This window comes from Taeniopygia guttata, chromosome 14 (genome assembly GCF_048771995.1).
Source record: "Taeniopygia guttata chromosome 14, bTaeGut7.mat, whole genome shotgun sequence".
Lineage (NCBI taxonomy): Eukaryota > Metazoa > Chordata > Aves > Passeriformes > Estrildidae > Taeniopygia > Taeniopygia guttata.
In genome coordinates, this window is record NC_133039.1 from 7,923,874 (window position 1) to 7,945,576 (window position 21,703).

General features: G+C 52.7%; 1 protein-coding gene across 1 annotated transcript in view; it reads left to right on the top strand.

Moving 5' to 3' along the window:
- Positions 1 to 7,792: 7,792 nt before the first annotated feature.
- Positions 7,793 to 21,703, top strand: part of HS3ST4 (heparan sulfate-glucosamine 3-sulfotransferase 4) — a 54,947-nt gene continuing 41,036 nt past the window's right edge. Inside the window, exon 1 of the mRNA XM_030284783.4 lies at positions 7,793 to 8,655. Within this exon, the coding sequence (XP_030140643.2) occupies positions 8,018 to 8,655 (638 nt within the window). The 5' untranslated portion in view covers positions 7,793 to 8,017. The remainder of the gene's footprint in view (positions 8,656 to 21,703) is intronic.

A 21,703-nucleotide genomic window follows, 5' to 3' on the forward strand; every position in this document is an offset into this window, starting at 1 on the left:
CATGCCTCAATGTCCTGTCCTCTCAGAGCAGGACTGCTCCATCTCTGGCAGCTACGGGATGGGAAATATCATCTCCAGGGAATGCTTTCAAACTCAATCCCAAGTGAAATAATTCAAAATCCTGAAGAATCCCTCAGGAGCCAAGAGAGCAGAGCCCTGCCAAGGAGGTGGCATGGGTGTTTCTGAAGAATAAATCTTAGTGGTAGCATACTGGGTACCTTGTTACCAGGCAGAGTGATAAATTAGGCAGCTCACGGAAGAGCTAAAGAAATTATGAGGTAGGTGGAGGATCTATCTAATAAGCAGGGATTACATTACTGAAATCAGCAGGGCTTGGCTGAGTGGCAGGTGAGGAGGGAGAAGGAACCAGGGGAAGGGGAGGGATGAGAGAGAGCAGATGATTTACAGGGACTCACACTGGGCATGGCTGTTTCCAGCAAAGGGCAGCAGTGATGCTTTGCTCCTTGGCCCAAGAGGGCCATGCATGGGAGAAGGAAAGGGAGAAGAAAAGCGCCTTGGCTGGTGCTCAGGGGGAGCTGAATCCCTTGAACACATGGCTGCAGAGACCAGACTGGCCATTCCCTCTCGGAAGGCTACAACAGCCATGAGGAGCACCTGAGAGCACGGCGTGAGTGACCCCAGCTGCCCGAGGTGGGGCTGGGAGCTGCACGCCTGCAGTGGCCCCTGCCCCTCGCCGGCCCGTGAGGAAGCACAGGAGCAGTCCTGCAGCAGGGGAGGGACTGGCCATGGACTGGGCTGCAGCAGGCAGCCCGTCTCCTCGGGCAGCCAGGGAGTTCTGGAGTGGCCCATGCAGCTGCTGAAGGGGGCATTTCAGAAAGCACAGAACAGGCTGATGAAACATTTCTAATCCAGCCTCCTGATACTAATGTGGCCATGCAGCAGATGAGCTGTGTCCAAGGTGCTCAGCTCTGCGCTCTTTGGTAGGTATGCCCCACTTCTTCCCATTTCAGGATTTCCCCAGTGCTTTAGGGACTCTTCCAGCACCGAGTGAGCAGGGCACTAACAGCGGGAGTCCCAGAGGCCAGGCGGTCTCCTGGCTGTCCTGTTGGATGTTTGTCCTTGGCTGCACGGTGTCTGGCGGCTCGGAATGAGCTCCCTGCAGCAGCACTGTGCAGTCCATGGCAGCAGCAGGACAGGGCCATACCTGGGTCACAGCTGCCCTGGAGGCAGCCCTGGCTGTGAGGCTGAAGCCACACTGTTGTGGCTGGTCTCTGTGTGATGCAGCTTCTGCAGCCCCTGCAGCCTCTGCCACCCTCTGCCAGCCTTTGTCACCCTTTGCCAGCCTCTGTCAGCCTCTCCTCCCCTCAGCCAGTCTTTGTCAGCTTCTGCCAGCCTCCATCAACCTCTGCAGCCTCCACCAGCCTCCAGCCCTGGGTGTCATGCCCTCATCAGGGCTGGGATCAGACAGTGTGACTTCTGAAACTGGGATCAAAGTCACTCTGTGACCACAGGTGACCTCTGCCTCCCTCCCTGCCTCAGTTTCCCTCCCTGTAGCCAAGCGATGATCTACTCAGATACTCTGCAAATTGGAGACAACTTCTCTGTGGATGCTGTCTTCCCTTTTCTGACTATTATCACTGTTTAGCCCAGGATGGAGACAGCCAACTAACACCGTGTTCAGCACAGACTTGGTATGTCGCGCTGTCATGCAACCAGCAAAGGGCTGCCTGTGCAAGCCCCGGTCCTCATTGTGTAAGAACCGAGATTAGAGTGGGAGATTAACTCCTGATCCAGTGCAGATAGAGCCACTCACCCATTTACACCGCCGAGCCTGTGACAGATGGGGCCGTGGAACGGTGCTGCAGTGTCCTTCCCACAGGAGAGCAGCCAGCCCGTGCTGAGAGATCCAGAGCATCCGGAGGGCACCGGAGGCTCGGCCCTGAGCTGGCAGGGAGGGAGCAGGCTGCTCGGGAGCTCTGGCCCCGAGCTGCAGCCCCTCGGGGGGCTCCAGGCGGGCTGAGCCCCGTGCAGCCCTGCTGCCAGGGCCGTGTCCCCGGGGTGCTGTGCCAGGCTGGGCTCCAGGTGAGCAGGGCGCCACGGCCCTGGTGTCTCCATCTGCATCTCCCCAGGGAAGGACAAGGCTGGCTCTCCACAGCACCACAGGGATCTGGGTGGGCAGTGCTGATTGAAGGAACAGTGCGGGGAGGACGGGGAGCCCCAGAACTGCACGGGGAGATTTAGAGGAACAGATCTGGAATTCAGTTGTTCAACAATGGACGGAAAAATTCCTGGTTTCAATCTTTTCTTGACTTTCCTAAGGGCTTGTTTGTCCCAGCAGTGACAGAAGAAACTGAAGATCCTGAAGCTCCTGCGTTCCTTGCGTTTGCCACTGCCACTGTGATTGCTGGAACAATGGGAGCCAGGGGTGTTTGCACACTCAAAGGTGTGTGCAAAGGCGGACTTCAGGAGCTGGTGGGACCTCGAGGAACCATCTGTGCCACCTGTGAGTGCCCCTTGTCTCCCCTCCTCTCACCTCTGCTAGCACACACCTCTCAGGCTAACTGGCTTTCCCTCTAGTTCCACTGTCAGGACATACACTGGATAAACCACATTCCACAGCATATTTGTGTTACATGCATTTTTCCAAGTCCAAGAGCTGTTCCTTTTTTTATAGCAACTGTGAACAGTGAAACAGTGGGTTTGGTGCCTGAGCAGCTTGCCCAGTGATGTCTTCTTCCACCCGTGTAATTTTAGATCAAGGAAATTAATGTAGGTTCCCACACTGGACCATTTAGATTGCAGGAGCTGCTGCTAACCATCATCAGAATTATCAATGATTCTAAACCTGAAGCTGTTTCTATGAATGGGAAAATGGTTTGACAAAGCAGAATGCCACTGTAAAACATCTTGAGTGGCTTCTTTGACTGGAGTTTAGATGTCATTGCAGTTTTACTGGGTTTTTTGGCTATTCAGTATATATTTACAAACTTTATTCATTCCCTGAAGGATGTAGAGCACTGTGTGCATTAATCCACCTCTTTTCAAGGTGTTGCATTGCTTCTGTTGACAAGTAAATAATGAGGAGGAATTATGGGAGGTTAGCCTCTGAAGTTGAGCCTCTGAAAAATATATTCCTAGTGTTTGTAAAAGTCAGGAAATTGAGGTGATAATCTCTGGAACTTAGTCCTTAGCAGAAGCAATAATTGGGGTATTGTCATGTAGAGATTCTCAGGCCAGAGACTCTCCTGCAGGGACCACATCCTGGCTCCTAGGTGGGCCCAGTTCTTTACATAGAATTCCAGTTGCAGTGTAAAACCTTCCAAGAGAAGTGTCCTGTGATATTCCTTCACAAATTATTACAAAAGGAAATTACTGTCCTTGTTAAAATACACCTTTTTCATTGCACTCAAATGAGTTTAATTCCAGATTCTCTTCAATGGATCTTGTTAAGCCTTTGATAGATTAGAGAGCCCTTTCCTGTTAGAGGGTTCCTGCTCTGATCGGTGCTTGTGAATGACAACAGGAGCATGGACCTAGAAGGGACAGCCTGGGCCATCAAATCCCATTTCCCTGCAATTGCTGGCAATGGTGTTATAAAGTCCATTTCAAACTCAATCTTAAAACTAATTGCATACCTTGCCCCCAACGCTCCTCTCAGGAATCTGTTCCAGAACAACATTTCTCCCACTGTTAGAAACCATCTGATTTCCAGCCAAAAGTTATTTGTGCCAACTCATACCTCTTTGTTTTTGTGCCAGTACAGACTACTATCTCAGGCCATTTTCCTCCTTTCTTTGTGCTCATCTGCTTGTGCATTTAGAGAGCAGGGACATGCTCTCCAGCTCCCTTCTCACTTGGCCAAATATACCCAAGCCCCCGTCAGATGGGCTCTGCAGTCTGACGATGTCCTCAGAGTCTGCCTCTGCTCTGCTCCTCTCCCACTTTCTGTTCCTGGAGCAAAGGTGAGAAAACTGGAGCAGATAATCCCATGTCTAAGCAGTGAGTGTGCCAGCACTCAGCCGTCTCAGCTGGAGCTCTGCTCCCCCCATCAGCCAGGCCACCAGCCTTTGCACAGCTCCAGCTGGGCAGCAGCACCTCTGAAAGGGCTTCCCAGCCCATTATGTGTCAAACAAGGCTCTAACTGGAGCCTGCTCATCAGCATGTGCAGTCAGACCCTGCAGCTGGTGCAGGCAAGGGCTCTCAGCTGCTGACCATGACTTATTGTCACATGTCCCCATAACCAGGGTTCTGGGACAAATCTCAGCACGGCTGTCCCTGTGGAGATGAGAGCACCACAGGCATATTGCCCAGGCGGGGCAGCCACAAGTCACTCCAAGTGATGGGAATTTAGAAAAACTGCATGCAAGGGGTGGCTGCTCCATGGCCACCCAGATTCCTTTCCCTTTGGCAAAACCAACTGATCTTGATCCCTGACAAAATGTGGGGCATGAACTGGGTGATCTACCCAACCAAACCAGCCAGGCAATTCCCAGTTGGATGTGCTAGATTGGCCACTGCTGCCTGCCTGGGAAGTGCTCCCATTGCTAATTGATGTGCCTTGGAGAGGCAGGTATGCAGGGTAAATGCAGAAGCCTTTAAAAGCAGAACTGTCAAATAAAGTGTTACACTCCATCAGCTCCTATTGCATCCATGGCTGAACAGCGCTAGCCAGCATTGGATAACACTCAGATCTGCCCATGGATGCGTTTGACATCCACGCAGGAGAAATACACACTCTGTGATGAATCAGGAGCCGCAGCCCAGCAGCAGGCATTTAAGGATGAACCATTTGTTTTAGAGGGCTTCACATTCCGGTTATAAAATTTCCTCTGGGCTGGAAGCTGGTGCCCAAGAAGAAATTGTCTCTCCGTTGTGTGTGGTTTGCTGTAAATCCTGTCAGTCTCCCGTGCAGCACGTCACGGGAGCTGGAACCACAGGGATGTCAAGCTGGGCATTCTGCTAAGCACTGCAGTTTGGGTGTGTTCTCAGTGTCAGACAGACCAAAGCACTGTGACTTCATTAAATAGAGTCTAGGCTGAGGTTTATCTTATTTTTAAACTGAAAACTATTTTGGTTTTGGCTTGGGCTGGGTTAGGGTTTTTTGATATTGGGAAACTCAAGAGCAGGCTTGTGGCTGCCAGCAGGCTCTCTATGGGTTCTGCAGTTTGGAATAAACGTATCTCCATGTATGAGAAGGATTCATCTCTCTCAAGGTAAATCCGTACATACCAGAACAATTACACGAGGGGCCATGTGTATGTGCTAGGCAGAGCAGCCAAGCAAACCTGCTCTGCCAGGGCCTCCTGGGAGCCCGTCTGTCCCCAGCCCTGCCGTGTGACCCACACGGCACCTGCTGGCATTCTCCCCTGGGGTTCAAGCCTGATTTCCGAGCTTGCAGCAGCCTTGCTGGGGGCTCGGGCAGTCTAGACAGGAACTGTGCTCCTCCCGGTCAGCACCCGAGGGACGCCCGAGGCCAAGTGCTGCTGCCCCTGCAGCTGTGCAGATCCTGCAGCAGTGCAGATCCTGCAGCTGTGCCGCTCCTGCAGCTGTGCTGCCCCTGCAGCGCTGGCCTGGGACACGGCGAGAGGCAGCGCTGTGATGGGGGATGTGAGGCTGTGCTTCTGTCAGCTCCAGTTAGTCCCCAAACATTCACATTACTGTAATGCAGTTGAAAAGGAATCCACAAGTTACAGAAAATGATTTACAGGACACAAGACACTGCATTTCAGAGGTCTCATGTGTGCCATAAAAAATATATTATGAAGGAATTATCTCCATTGGAACTGGAGCTGCACAGAGAGAAGGCATGTCCAGCTGAGAGCAGCATTGAGCTTTTGTTCATTATGGGAAACATTGGTGCTTTTCCTCTTTTTTTATGAATACATTTCTCAGCTCTGGGTAGCTACCTAATATTGGCGCTTAATTTTTGTTTCCAAATGTTGCTTTTGCAATGAAACCAAGTGTAGCTGGGACTCCAAAGGTGCATTGCTCTGTGGAGCTGGCATTCCTGAGGGATTTAGGTCAGGTGAAGAGAGTAAAGTCAGGGCTCTGAATTTTAGGAAAGCAAACTGCCAGCTCCTCAAGGAGTTAGTCAATGAGACCCCTGGGAAACTGCCCCAAGGAGCAGAGCAGAGCTGGAAGGTCTTTAAGGGCACTTTCCATACAGCACAAGAGCTTGTGATCCCCAGGACAAGAAATCGGGCAATGGAGACAGAAGTCTGACATGGCTGAGGTGCGACCTCATTCTGTGTTCCCTATGCAACAGCAAGGTTTGGAGATGGGTTTCCCCTGCAAAACCTGGGCCACGGCTCATCAGCTGGGGGAGCAAGAGGAAGCTCTGCCAGCTCTCTCCCATCCAGCCTCACCCAGAACATCTCTGTACAATCCAGTAGTTCCCCAGACTGGTGAGTGGAGAAGTGTCACTGCCTCCAAATTCTCATCCTGCTCACAGGCAGATGAGTTACACAGCATTCACAGGTGCACAAGGTTGGAGACACAGTCTGTACAGTGCTGGCTCAGAAGTGCAGATCTGGCCCTCGTATGTGTGAACATAGAGCTGCTCTGCAGCTTTTGCCACTGGGGTCGGGTGCTGGCTCTTTCTGGGATCTGCTGCCCGCAGGCAGTGCTGGCAGTGCAGGTGCACAAGGTTAGATTGCTGCTTGTTCACCTGTGAAGATTTTAGCACATGGCTGTGCTCCTCAATTCCTCTCTGTACATGGCACTGCCAGCATTGTTCTGCTGTGGGGCAGGATGCCAAGGGCTGTGACATGCCCCAATATCCCAGGGCAATACCCAGGATGGAGAGACTCCTGGAGACCCCAGATGAGGTGTAGGAGAAAGCTGAGAGACAATAATGCATTCCTTCCCTACAGAAAATACATGCTAATGCCAAACCTGAGAACTGCAGTGGGAAGTGACAAAACGTGGAGCTGGAAACAGGTGATGGCTGCCCCGGAAAACTTTGAGGAGGGAGGCTGTCAGCCTTAACCCGCTCCACCAAGGCTGGGGACAGAGTTACTGGAAGAGCATCATGCAAGGGTGTAATTGGCCTCATCTACCAGTGCAGCTCCTGGCACCTAAACTGTGAACCCTCCATGCTCCAAGTTAAGCTCCTGCCTGCTCCTGCCCACGGTCTGCCACCTCTCCCCAGGATCCCAGGAGAAAGCAGGCTGCCCTAAGGAGCTGTTCCAGATGCCTGAAAGGCCAGAAGCATGGGACATGGCCGTGCTGCGTGGGGCTGTCCCAGAGGAGCTGTCTCAGCAGCCGCAGGCTGTGTGCAGGAGCCATGGGCTGGGGACAGAATAGACTTCGGGGCAGGTGGAGGGGAGCAGGCCAGAATGAGGGGCCAAGCAGCTGTGGCGCGGTGATTTTTGCAGGGGAAAGGAGGAGGATTTGTAGGGTACAGCTGACACTGGCCCTGTTTCTGGGGCCCTGCGCCGAGTGCTGGCACGGCGGGTGGGTCTGGGCAGCACGTGGGGCAGAGCCAGGTGGGCCAGCGGGAGGGACTGTGGCAGCTGGCCTGCGGGGCCGGGGGTGTGCGGGCTCCCCGGCCGCTGTCCGCGGTGATGCTCGGCCGCTGTCCGCGGTGCTCCCCGGCCGCTGTCCGCGGTGCTTCCCGGCCGCTCCCCGGCCGCTGCCCGCGGTGCTTCCCGGCCGCTCCCCGGCCGCTGCCCGCGGTGCCGCCGCCCGGCCCGGCCCGGCCCGGCCCGGCGCGCTCCCCGCGCTCCCGCCGGCGGCGGCGGCGGCGGGGGCGGCGGCGGGGGCGGGCCGGGCCCTCCCCGCGCCGGGAACGCGCTCCCGCCTCCCACCCGGCACAAAGTTTCGCGGCAGGAACTCGGGCGGCAACAGTGCGGAGCCGGTGGCAGCGGAGCGCGGCCGCGCGCAGCCCCAGCGCCCCGGCACCCGGCGGGGGCCGGCGGCGACCGTGCCATGCGGGGCCCCCCCCCACCGGCGGCGGCGGGGCGGGCGGGCAGCGGCGCCCCATGCGGCTGGGGCGGCCGGGCGGCGGCTGACACCATGTGCGCCCGGTGCCCGGGGCGAGGAGCGGGCAGCAGCCATGTCCCCCCCCGCCCAGCCGGGGGTGCCGGGCGGGCGCGGCTCTAAGGGGCCCCCGGCGCGGAAGCTGCTCTGCATGTGCAGCCTCTCCCTGTGCCTCACCTACCTGTGCTACAGCCTGATGGGGGGCACCGGCCCGGCCGCCCTGCGCTCCCCGGCCGCGCTCCCCGGCTCGGCGGCCTCCGGGGCCCCGCGCTCCCCCACCGCCGGCCCCGTCACGGCGGCCCCGCGCTCCCCCGCCGCCCCTCCGGGCAGCGCCCCGGGCCCCTCGGCCGCTCCGCCGCGGGCCTCCAACGCCAGCCGGGAAGGGGCGGAGGGCACCTGGCTGCGGACGCAGCTCGCCCCCGGGGAGGTGATCGCGGCGCAGAGCGGAGCCTTCGAGAGGGACCCGCAGGAGTCGAGCACCACGGACGAGGAGCTGAGCCGGGCCGGCAGCCCGGGCAGCCGCGGCGGCGGCAGCAGCAGCACCACGCCGGACTACGGGGAGAAGCGGCTGCCGCAAGCCCTCATCATCGGGGTGAAGAAGGGCGGGACGCGGGCGCTGCTGGAGGCCATCCGGGCGCACCCCGACGTGCGGGCCGTGGGCACCGAGCCCCACTTCTTCGACAGGAACTACGAGAAGGGGCTGGAGTGGTACAGGTGAGGGCTGCGGGCGCGATCCGCGGCGGTGGCGGGGAGGGAGGGAGGGAGGAGGAACGCGTGTCCGTGCGGGCGGGGGAGCCCCGGCGCGGCCCCGGGGTCCCCTTTGCCCCCGGGGGAGCCGGGCCGAAGCGCGAGCCCCGGGAGCGAGCCCCGGGACCGCCGCGGGGCCGGGGCAGGCGGGCGCCGGGGCCGCGCCTGGCCGCGGTGGCGATGGAAAACGCGCTGTTCTGGTGGGAAAACAGATTTCTGGTAACATCCCTCTCGGCTGCTCGGAGTGTGTGAGCATACCGTAGCAGTTCAGCTGCAGTTGGTGTAAAATACGCCTAAATAGGTCGGTAATTAGTAATTACTGAAATAAACAAGATCGCAAGTTATTCCAGGTGCTGCTAGGGCTGAAGATGCTGCCTTCATGCGAGCACAGGCTTTGCTTCACAAATAAGGTTTACTCTTTATTCAACAAGTTCCATGTTAGGAAGTTTTTTTTTTTTGTGGTTTTTTTTCTATTGACAAAATCTAATTCTGTTTGTGAAGACGTCTCTAAATATTGTTGACTGGTGTTGGGTAACATTTTAAAAGAATTTTATGCTAAAAGTCCTGGTTATTAGAAAACATTGGACTGCAGTAAGGAAGTGTTAAATGTCTTGACAGGTTTAGGAAATCAATGGACTGTGATGGCTCAGTGTTCTTCCCTCTCTTTAAAAATTTCTGAACAGAGTGCAGCATGTCAGTAGAACTTAAAAACTCACAGTAGCTCTGTAGTTCATGGTTCAAAGCAAACCATACTGGTTCTTGACAAAAGGTGGTCTGTGGCTGAGCTGGTGAAGTTCTTGTTGTGGTTAGTATGGCAGCTGCTTTGTTGCACTGCAAATGACGCTAAAAATGAGAGGCAGCAGGCAAGTGACTGCCTAGATCATCTGGTCTCTCATTATTAAAATAAAGTACACGGTCTGCATATCAGGGGTATTTAAAGGTGAGAAGCTCCAGGCAGTCTTCTGTGGGGATTGTGGAAGGGAAGTCTTCACAACACTTGGTGTGTCATCTGCTTGGCTCTGGTGTGGGATTTTCTGGAGGGATTTCAAGAAAGTGGACATCAGCACTGCGAAAGTGAGGTTGTCCCTGAGAGTGTTTTCGGTGTGCTGCTTTGATGGGGGGAGAACTAAAGGATTGGCTATGGTTACTGTATTTATAGATATAATTTCATACACAGTATTTTGTTGTACTGAATTTTCTTGGAGGAAAGGGTTACCTTGAAAAATAAGTTTAGAAAACTGAGTAGAAGAGGATAGAAAGTGGCACATAAAAAGTTTGGTTTTATTCAAAACAGGCAGAAAAAGATCAAGCACTGAATACGATGAGCAGCTGCTTTTTTATCTTTAAAGTTATGCTACTAGAAAAGGGCTAGTGAGTGGGTGTAACTCCTCTTATGGAGTAAGAGGCACACACAGGTTTTCATTTGCAGAATGCAGTTTGGTATTTTCTATCCCTGCAGCACCTCTCTGGTGTGTGCTGTTCATTTCAAGCCCTGGAGCTCTGCTGCTTGGGCAGGAGAGGTGGGAGAACAGGTTGGGACACCCTTGGTGTGTGAGGGCTGGGCAGAGCAGGCTGTGGGATGCATAAAGAAATGCCTGGTGCTCTGTGCCATCACAGCCCTGGCTGCCTGACCTGCAGCCACCTTCACACCTGCCCAACCCAAACACGTGCTTCTCCCCCCTCCTTCAGGGTTGTTCAGCCTTGCAGGGGCAGGACACTGCTGGTGGTCTGTGCCTCAGCAGCAGCCACAACTTCCCTGGTGCTGAACTGGTGCCAGGCTGTCGTCATGGACTGACTTTTAGTGCCATAAAAACACAAATCAAAAGCAGAATGGGGAAAGCTCACTGTCCATCCCATGCTTCTTCCTGACCTTCTCTGAGATTACCCCATTGAGTGCACCGGGGAGGCTGACAGCTCATAGCTGTGTCCCAGGTACAGTAATTGGAGATTATTTTCATGTCCACAGAAAAGTCAATGTTTTTTTAACAAAGAAGCAACAATTGAAATCCTCTCCTTATGGTGACTTCTGCATTACACACTGTGAGCTTTTAACACGGTCAGGTTTTCTCTTACATAGTGAAATAAGGGAATGGCAGACCTTACAGGTTCCTTGCTTAGTTGTTCAGTCACAGGATTCTCTCCCAGCCTCGAAGAGCTGGAGGAAAGGGAAATGCCTTCTTCACCTTGGTTTCTCCTGTAAAACAGAGATGGCACCAGGGCATTGCCATTTCTTCGTGTGTACTCCATGCTGCTTTACCTGTGTCTTTGCTGCCTTGAGATCGAAAAGCCCTAAACGCTGTGGATGTCTGGTCCAGGATCTCTCTCAGTGGCTGGAGTTGATGCAAGCACTGGGCCAGGGGATGCCAGCTCTGTGCTGCTGGAGACAGGGTGGCACGTGAGGATGGCAGTTCCACACTGCCTGCTCTGTTTTTTCCTGGGAACCTGCAGGGAATGCTGAAGGTTTGTATGCGGTCTGTGATCTCTTTAGCTCAGTTCATCGGCAATTGCAAACAGAGGTCTTTCCACACACAAACTGGTGCAAACTAGGCCAAGATTAGTTTTGGTTAGTTTCTATTACACTGCCAGGATTGTATTTGTGGTTGCAGTTTATGATTCTGTCCATTCTAATGCTGAGCTGTCTGAAGGACAAGTTTCATGGTACAGCTTTCCTTAAACGACATCCAATCTTCCTCTGCTGTTCCTTGGCAAGCTGTAGTCTTTAACTTGCTCCTTCCTTCCCCAGGCCATGCCAGCTTTCCTGCAGGAGCTGCTGCTGATTTTTAGCCAGTGTGCAAGTGCCCCCTGCTCTCTCACGTGCCCAGGCACAGTGATCTCCACATGTCCCCCACGGCCAGGCTGGACTGCGGGCATTTGCTCCCTTCAGTGTGATGTTCATGCCTCAGTGGGCATGTCCCATGCCATGAGCTCTGCCCTGAGCTATCCTGCATTTCAAAAAGCACTGAGAGCCTTTCTCAGAGCACAGAAAGGATGGCAGAATGACAGAGAGGCCCCTGAGGCCAGGGAATGGAGATTACATCCATAAATGCTCATTACAAGCACAGGCACAGCATTTGGGACATGTGTGAGTTCCCTGCCTTGGCGTGGATCAAGGGCACACAATTGTGTAGGAATGTTGTGGACAATGGGAACAGCAAACTGCCTGCAGTGTCCCACACCTGGACAGGTTTGACTCCTTGTGGTGCTAGGGGCCTTGGTTTGGTCTCAGAGAGGAGAGAGCCCAGGGAGGTGGTCAGGGGTCTGCAGGGGAGCCCTGGAGTTGGTGTGGTGCCAGTGGCTTTGTGCAGCTGGAGACGGAGGGGAGTGATCCTGTTTGGACTGCGCAGTGACCACGCTGCCCTACACCACTGTGGGTGGTGCACCAGGCTCACCTGTGCAGATGGCAATGTCTCGGGATGCTCAGGTGCTGCTGGTGACTGGTCTGGGGATTTTGGAAGAGAAATGCTGAAGGTGGCGGTGTGAAGGGAGTGGGAGCTCCAAGCCCTGGCATGGGGGGCTTTAGTTGTGTCTTTCTGCTGGTGCAAATGGACCAGCACAGGAGACCTCATCACTTGGGCACCCTTGAGGTTTTCTGAGCTGAGTAGAACAGTCCAGTGCTCCCAGCCACTGTCCCCAGCTGCCTGCAGGCTCAGCATGGTGAGGGGGTTCAATTCTGTCATGTTACGCTTTCAAGGCTATCTTGACATCCTGCGTTTAGCAGAAAAACTGAGGATTTGTAACAATATTTTGAAAACAAACTTGTGGTTTTAACAGGAATATGGTTTCCATAACACAAAAAGAACACCTGATAGCGATGAGTTGAAATTGAGTTTTAAGGTTTGCTGACTGGAAGAGTTAAATTCTGTGTGTACATGCACATTGCTTTACTCCTTGCTTCCTCCTCAGTGGAGCCCTGATGGAGAGGCTGCAGCAATATCTGTGATTAGATCACATTCCCCTCTCTGCCCTGGGCCTCCAGTGCTGAGCACTTGGACAGGGTGTAGCTGTGTGTGTGGAGTGGCCCCGCTGCAGGAGCAGTCACCATGACAGGCAGTGGAGTGGCTTGCATGTCTAATGCTATTTGCACTGATTGTCTGGGTTTTTTGGAGTGTTCTCCGAAGCAGTCAGGCCTGTGTGTTATTTGGTGAGCTGCTGGCCTCATACAAACAGTGAATAATGCCATGACAGGGAGCTCTTCTCTCAGTAATAAACACGTGCTCACGAGTGAGCGACTCCGTGGAGCCGCTGGCTGTGGCTCCGGAGCTGGCACTCCCATCGCATCCCTGTGGACACTGAGTTCCTCTGTATGGGGCAGGCGGATGTTGTGTGTTGTTGTTTCTGCCATGGCCCTGCTCCCCACGGGGCTGTCTCACCTTCCTTCCGTGCTGACCCGGTGGCTGGGGCAGCGGGACCAGCCCTGCGTGCCCAGAGGTGATCCGACTTTCGATGAGCCCGGCTTTTGCTGCCATGGCTGCTGGCAGGAATTGTGTCTAGGGATGTGTGCAGGGATCCTTCTTCAACACCCCCTAACAACTGTTGGGCAGCGATAGCTTGGGGCCATTTCAGCCTCATCCCACACAGTGTCACCTCGCTGTGAGCTGTACCTCGCTGTGAGCTGTAATTGTGTTGCTGGCTAATGCCTGCGCTGTTCTGATCAGCTCAGGGCATTCAGGAAATCAAACCCTTTCCATCAGCGCTGTGAGCCTGTGCTGACAGCACTGTGGGAACACCGACAGTGGAAGGATGGATTGGGGTCTGCTGTTGCCCACAGGCACAGCTGCAGAGCCTGGGAACTGCTGTGTTTCTCTGCGAAAGGCCTTCCCAGAGTGTTGTACCCACTGCACTTCTGGTAACTTAAGGAAAGCGTATTGATTTTGTTTCTGGGCCCTGCTGTGAGTTGGCTTTTGCTGAAATGTAGTGACTCAGCTGCCTCTCTCCTCCATGGATCCAGTGTATTGGACTTTGCTGACACCTGGGTCAGCTCTGGGCTGGGGACTGCGAGCAGGGGTCAGACTTTGTGCTGGTTGGCCCCCATGTTTCACCCGTCTGGGGACTGAGAGGCCATTCCAGCAGCAGGCATGGATTTTCTTCTGCATCCTGCAGCTACTGCAGTGAATCTGCTGTGTGCCAGAGCTCAGGGTCTCGTGGCACTGCCCCTGCCTTGTGTGCTGGGCCAGGAGAACCCACCCTGCACCCTGGGCAGCAGTTGTCTCCCTCCTTTCTGCTCTGTTTTAGCTCAAGGAATGGGGTGAAGGAATGAATTGAGTCCATTTGCAGTGTTTTATTACCTGATGGTGGTTATCCCCATGCTGCTCAGTTGTAGCCATGGGAATGGCAGCTGCTCTCAACACCTGCAGCCCCTGTGTGCTGCTCTGGCTCTTCCTGCAAAGAGACTGAGAGAAGTGCCAGGGCCAGCACACGGGCAGGAGGGCTCTGGCACCCGCTCCTGCAGGGTTTGTCACTGCTTCTGCCTGCATGTGGAATGTATTTGTGGTTGACTGTGAGCACAGAGTGCTGAGAGAAAGGTGGAAGCAAGGGGGGAGGCAGCAGGGTGCTCTCGGTGCCCCTTGGCAGCCCCCAGGCACCAGCCCCCTTGGCAGGGACGTGTCCAGCCCTGTTCCCTCAGACACGTGGCGTGGAGTGACCAGGGACACATCCCACCACCAAGCCCAGCTGGGGCTCTGCCCTGCTCCTGCTCTGATCCCGGTGTGTGTGAGGAGCCTGCGAGCAGGGGCAGCCACACAGCTGTCTCGGGAGGGCTACAGACACAGGGCTCAGCACACCAGCCACCCGTGCTGGGGACGCCTCTTCCAATGGCTGCTGGAACATCCCTTGGAGCATGTAGGAAACCGGCGCATGTCACCAGCCCTGAAATCACTGAACTGTTGCACTGTAGTCTCAAGAACATTCTTTCTCTAGGATTTTGCTCAATAACCCACTTTGTAAACATGCTGGTGCTTTGCTGCTAACGATTTGAGTGTTGTTTGTGATGTCAAAGTTTGTGAGCATTGCTCTCTTTGTGAGTGCAGTACTGCTGTGCATGTAGTTACAGAGAACTCAAAAATGGGCCTGGGGAGAAATAGCCCCTTGGAGAAGCAAAAGGGAAGTGCTGGGTGGTCACATTCTCTGGTTTAAATGATACACCCGACCCCTGCTTGCTCCCTGGCTAGCAAGGCTCACTCTGCTCTGTGCCAAGCCCGGACTGGCGGAGAAGGAACCACAGCTTCTCAAAGAAAGTTATGTGCAAAGGCTTTAGATTTTCAAAGTCAAAATTCCAACACAAATTTGTGACACCTTGTATCGACAAAGGTCAGAGTATTTTTCTTTTCATGGTTTCTTTTACCTCTTCTTTTCATGGGGACTCCTTTTCTCTGAGTCATTATTTCATGCACTTCAGCAGAAATTTTATTGCTTTGGGGGCTGGGCTAAATCATGTGGGACATTTCTCACTGCTCAGAGTGTGATACACAGAGATAATTTCTTAAAAATTATTTTTCCTTGAAGTGGTTTAAATGAATTGCAAAGGGTATGAGGGTATGAGCATGAATGAATGGCTGAAACATTTGTATGGAGTCCAGGAGAGGAACCTGCATGATCAAACTTTCCAGAGCATCCACTGTGGATATTGTAATTTCACTGCTGTGTGAATGTGAGCAGCAATTCATTTTAGGCTTTTAAGCCACTTTTAAATAAGTATTATTTAGGGCTGTATGAGGTTTGGATTGGTTTCCCCTATATTAGAAAAAGTTTAAAGAAATGTGAGATTTACAAAGTGTGTTCAGTCACAGTGAGAAATTCCTGTTTAGATCAAAGGTACTGTCAGGGGCATGGGGGAGTGGCTGGGCAGGATTGGCCCTGGCCCTGCCAAGAGCAGCTCCTCTCCCTGGGCATGGCCAAGCTGCTGCCCAGACTCTGCTCCATGATGGCACATGGGCACTGCTCCCCCCATTTGTTATCTAGGTAGCTGCAGTTTCCAGCTGAAGCAGAGTGTTGAAAGCTGACTGTAGAAGGCTGGGGAAAAAATCATACTTATGAAAAGGGAGAAGAAAAAAGCCAAAAAACAGCCCTCAGAGAAACCCTCCAACCTTTTGTTTTCAAAGTCTCCCATTTCCCTCCCCAGTGTCAATACACCAATTTAGTAAATGTTGCAAGGCATAGTATTTCCCCCCTTGTCATATTATACATCCAGGCATCAAGGATGAATCATAAACTTGCTGTTTATGGCTTTAACATTTCAATTGCTAGTCACATTTTATGTAAATTAAGGTATTTACCTTGACAAGCTCTCTTGTGAAGTACAGTACTTCTTTACAGAATATATTTGGCAATATAAACAGGCCAAATGCTGGGGGTGGATGCAAAATTCACAATTGATTTTTACAGCTAAGTAGGATCCTCCCAAAATATACTGGAGTTGTCTGCTCTAATCTTGTCAGTGCCTGGAGAAACTGAGGCAGGGGGACCTGGGGGAAGAGGAAATAGCAAAGGGACATCAGTTATAGCCACCGACCTACTAAACAGAACTAGCTTTGGATAAAAATAACTCCATCTGCCAGACTTTATTTTGTATTACAGAGATTGCTATAACACATTTCAAGCCAAAATCTGATTTCCATTCCCTTCAGAGCCAGGCTGGACTGGACTTGGCCCCCTCCTTTATTAGCAGTAATCATTTTGGATCCGAGCAGAGCAGCACTGCTGTGATAGCCCAGATCTGCAGTTCTCCTTTGTTTTAGAGTGAATTTCCTTTCATCTTGCATCGAGATGGGTACAGTAATATATTTAGTATTAGTGTTCATCCGCATCTGCAAATAACTTTATTTCAGCCCCAGCTCTGCCCTCTCTGTATTGTTCTTGATGGACTCTCATATAACTGAGCTGAGCCGTGAGCACGCTCGTGGGGAGCCAACGTCAGCATCGGGCCTGGCGGTGAAGCCTGGCTGGATTGCACAGCCCCAGCAGGAGCTGCCACCACCCAGCCAGGCTGAACAAACCCACCCAGCCTGCGAGAAGCCACCGTGGGGCCGTGCACCAGCTCCAGAGGCTTTCAGGCTGCTCCAGGTGCTCCTGTGCCCCGGGAGCTCAGCTGCTGCCCACCCCTGAGCCCCAGATGTGTGGGAAGGGGTCACCTCCCAGCTCAGCCCTGGGTGGGAGGTGCTGCATCACCTGTGCAGGTGACAGACTGTCAATTACTCGGCTCTGGTCCTGCTTGTTCAACAACAAACTGACCGTTTTCCATCCAAAGTGCTGATTCAAGAAATGCTGGTGGCAGACCTATGGATCCTGAAGTCGTTGCTGCTGGAGGTCTTTAACAGGCTGTTGGTTCATCCCTCCTTGGTCTGTTCCCCAGGGAGCACCACCATCGATCCCGCAGTGACCCTCCCTGCACTGTCAGCACTCACAGCCTTCAAGCTCATTTTAGGGCTCTTTATTTGTACCCTTTTAATTCCTGAATTACCAGTCACTATCTCTGCTTCATGCTCTGTGGCACTGGAGGCTGCAGAGCCAGAGGGTGCACTGAGGGACACTGGTACATCAGGAAAGGGCTCTGGGTACCCTAATAAAGAGCTCTGCCTCCTCTACATGACCTGTTCACCCTGCACAGGAAGGCAAATCCATGTCAGGTGTGATCTAGAGGGGTCCTGGGGCACCAGGCCATGTGGTGGGGATGGTGATTTCGCAGCATGAGGGAGGATGTTGGAGCCACAGGTGGTGTTGGTGCTGAGCTGTGCCACGGGAAAGAGAACGTTACATCTGCCGGGAGCCGGCCCAGAAGGGATGGCACTCAGCAGTGTTCCTGCTCTTGGTCTTTGTTAATGGCTCCCCCAGAGAAATGGGTATCTGGCCAAATGAGCACAATCCAGGGCACCCAGGCACCCAGCAGTCGCTGTTGTAACCTGTGCATCACCCCCGAGGAGCTGGGGCTCACAGGGCAGACCCCAAGGGGCTGGTGCAGTGTGGAGGGCCAGAGGCTCCTGGGCTGCCCAGCCCCTGAGATGGGGCAGCCGTTGTTTGGGCTGCTCATCCTGCGCTGCCAATATGGGGAAGAGCCTGCAGCAGCTCTGTTGCTGGGTCTGCTGCACGCGCTGGGATCTGGAATGAGAACAGCTCCTTACTCAGCTCAAAATCATCTAGACCCTCCCCAAAAATCAAAACACTGGAAAAATGCCTGAGGCAACATCTTCATTGGTAAACTGAAGCATCTTGCTGAGAATTTCATAGACCCAGCAAATCATAATGCAATTTCCTATGCAAAAAGGGTTTATCTCTATCTAAATATTATTCCGCACTGTTACTCATTGTAGGGAAGTTATTGCTCTCCTAGGTTAACTGATTGAACTTTGGAAATAGAGCTGGAAGCTTATTGTACAGACAGGAGCTTGACTTTTATTGCTCCAAAATTGTAGTGATAGTATTATATGTAAGTAAAACATACACTCCATTAGAAAATATTTAAGTTTGGTACCACTTTAAAATTAAAAAAGATTAAAAGAAGCATCTCTGCAGTCTAGTCCACCATGAAATTTGAGTCTATTTGGTATGTGAAATGCATGATACAAATAGCCTAACAATTAATGACAAAGGAATAGCTGGGATGGATTTATGGCTTAAACTACCCTGGATTTCACAAGGCTGGAGTGGCAGCAAGGGAAATGTGTTATTAGATCATTACAGGCTTTTCTGCTAGAGCCACTGCTGCTAAAGTTACAGCAAGGTGTTTTATTATTACTCTGTTCCCACATAACACTCTGAAGCACTCTCGTCTTGGGATACGGCCGCCGCGGTGGGAGGTGATCCACGTCTCTGCTGCAGATGGGTTCCTTTGGAAAACCTTAACAGGAACCCCTCAGCCATTTTTTGGCAGTAGGCAGTGGTGCAGAAGTGCTTTCCCATGGCCAGGCCGTGTGAGGAGCTTGTTCATTAGTGTGAAAGTTCGGAGCTGCTGGCTCTGAGCTGCGGGGTGATGGAGCTGGGGGCTCTGGCTGGTGAGGGTCCCACAGCACCGTGGCGGATCTGGCTCCTGCTGCCCAGTTCAGGGTCCTTCGCCCGGGTGCTCTGGCGTGGCTTTGCCCAGTGTAGTTCCCCCCGTGACCCCTGTTAACTTTTTCTAATGCTTGGAGTGTGTTGCAGGCAGAGGTGAGCCCGAAGCTCTCTGCTGTGCCCAGAGGGTAAGGATTTGGGATGCTGGTGCAGGGAGGAAGGGAGTGCTGTGCAGAGAGGTGGATTTCACCGGTGCCTCTGTCTTCCAGTGAGCCTGGGGGGAGCTGAGCCCCCAGTTACCCCAAGGCTGGGGAGCCACCCTCACCCTGCAGCGCTACTGCTGTTGTTGGGGAGGGTCTCAGCTGCAGCCCTTTCCCTCCCACGTGTGGCTGTTGGTGTCCAGGAGGGACTGAGGCACTGTATGCCCCCACCAGCACACCCAGCAGCCGTGCTGTGCCGTGGACTTTTGCTCCGGGTGGGAAAATAGACTGAGGTGGGACTGGTGTTTTGGGTGCCCTTGGGGTGCAGATTCAGGGCCTGTGGTGCCAGATGAACATTGTATGGCCCTTGGGAGTATAACTGCATTTCTAATCCAGATTTCTCACCTTGCACATCATATGAGAGTCATCTTGTACTGGTGCCTCTGTGCTGGAGCACGCAGTGCAGGTTACGTATCTCCTTCTTCATTAATGGGATTTATATCCTTGGTGTTCCTTGCTGGATGACTTAGTATTGTAATGAAGAACATGAGTGCTGCCTTAATTAAAATGTAACCCCCATGTTAATATATATGTTGCCACTGAAAATTGAAACTCACTGAAAACTGAATTTAAAAGCTTGTGGCAGGTGTAACTGTGAAAAGGGAGGTGATTTGGGGTGAAATGCCCCAGCTGGGCAGCACGGCCACGCAGTACTGTGCTCAGCCCATGGCAGGGCTGGGGTCGGAGCTGCCTCCACAGCCCCCACAGCAGAGACTGGGACTGGCACTGGGGACACCACAGCCGTCCCAGGGCTGTGCGCTGCCACCTGCCCTGCGCTCAGCCTTGGTGGGAACGTGTGCCAGTCCTGCTGCTCACTCCCAGGGTGTTCTCTTTTACCAGGGAGGTGCAAAGCAGCTTAATGAACCAGAGGATTTGTTCCATAATATTACTCTAAAAAATCTTGTAAATGCAAACATTCCAAACCTGTCTCTGAGCTGTGCGTGCATTGCCATTGGCATATGATCAGTTATGAAGATATTTTGCATTCAAGGGTTTGCGGTTTCTAGGTCCATGAATATTCAGGCTCCAGCTCGCCCTTTTTGTCTGTGTTCCACACCTACTCTTTCCATTCCTTTGCGCCTTTTTTTTTCCAGTGGATTCAATTAGTTCTATTTGCTGCTTTAGCAATAAAACAATTCCCTCTGTGGCATTAAAATGAGTTTCTTTCATTATTTCATTTGGCTTCTTGTTATATGTGGAAGGAAGGTAGGGAGCTGTGCTCTGTGCCCCAGCTCACAGGGGCTGCCAAACCCTGGAGCACATGAGATGTACTTGGGGCAGCATTAGGAATTAATGAAGGGCATTGCTGGTGCAGAGCCGCAGGAGCTGCGCTGACAGAGCCACATTCAGAGCCGCCAGGAAAATCTGACCAGTCACAAAGACTTTGGTGCCCGAGTCACTGAACTCTTCACTGTGCTGTGCTCCTGACCAGGCTTGAGTTGTTGGGTCTGGTCAGTTCTCACGTGGCCTTTGCATTACCTGTTGGTAATGAAACGCAGGGACTGAGCCCGTTTGGCTTAGGTGAGGCACAATCTGAGCTGAAAGATCAGTTAAACCAGCAGATCTGAAAGAGCTGAAAGATCAGTTAAACCTGGTTTGTGGAAGTGGTGTGGCTGGTGCGTGGCAGAGGGGCTGAAGCTGGTCGAGGGTCCTGGTCCCATTTCCTCCCTGAGCAGAGCCAAGTGCAGTGTGAGGAAAGCACAGAGGCACTGTGAGAGCCAGGATAGCAGGGCTCGTGTGGGTAGTGTGTACAAAGAATTACGCACAGTGCCAGAACACTCTCATCTGGCTACTCTTGGAGTGCCCTTTCAGGGGTTGCAATGGCACTGGGAGTGTAGTGTGGACAGACCCATAAATCATTCGTTTCGCACTGTGCTAAACACAAATCCTATTAGTGCACTGAGCAGCATCTAAGTAGAGAAAAGAAAAAGGCAAGATAGAAAGAGGAAATGAGATTTAAATCTAATTGTTTTTCTGCCTGTGTTTCACCACTGTTTGGCTGGGACATGATGAAACACAGCAGAGGAGAGCCACACAGGTGGGAGTGGGAGCCAGTGGTGGTCCTGCTCTGCTGCCCTGGACAGCTGACACTGGTGTTAAAGGTCAGTGAGAGGAGATGTGCCTTTGTGTATTCAAAAATTTTTAAAAATTACTTTTCCTCCTCTTTCTGTGACTAGGGAAGGCTAAAGTAGTTGTGCTGATTCCAGTTGCTTTTTCATTCTGAAGTTAAATCTAGAACCAAATGAGAATTTCCAGGCTGGCGGAGGGGCTGCAGACCCTAGGGTCTGACAAGCACCCAAATTTTTGGAAAAAGTGGTTTGTGCCTTTCCTCTCCCCACAGAAGGTCCCACACCCTTTCGGAAAGCGAGCGGCCGCTGGTGCTGGCTGCCTCCAGATGAAACTGCAGATTCCGGCAGGATGGGTGGCTGCCTGCGTGATGGGTTAGTGAGAGCAGATTTCAGAGGGACAAATTAAAGGAGCTGAACAAGGAAAGGTGTCGATTAGGGGTGGAAAACCATTTTAAAAGGGAGCAAAATTAGAGCGTGCAGTAGGGTAAGTAGGACTGCAAAGTCCTGTAATTAATCACACTGTTGGAACTTGGAAAGGAAATAAATGTGATAAAAGGATTCGTCCGAATAGATTACAGACAAATTAGGAAAAAATAAAAAAAGGTGGGGTCATCATGGCCATGGAAATTGTGCTCTTCAGAAATCTTCAATCATCCTCACAATCAATTCTGCATTTCTGTAATAGCACTGTCTTGGATTAACAGCTAC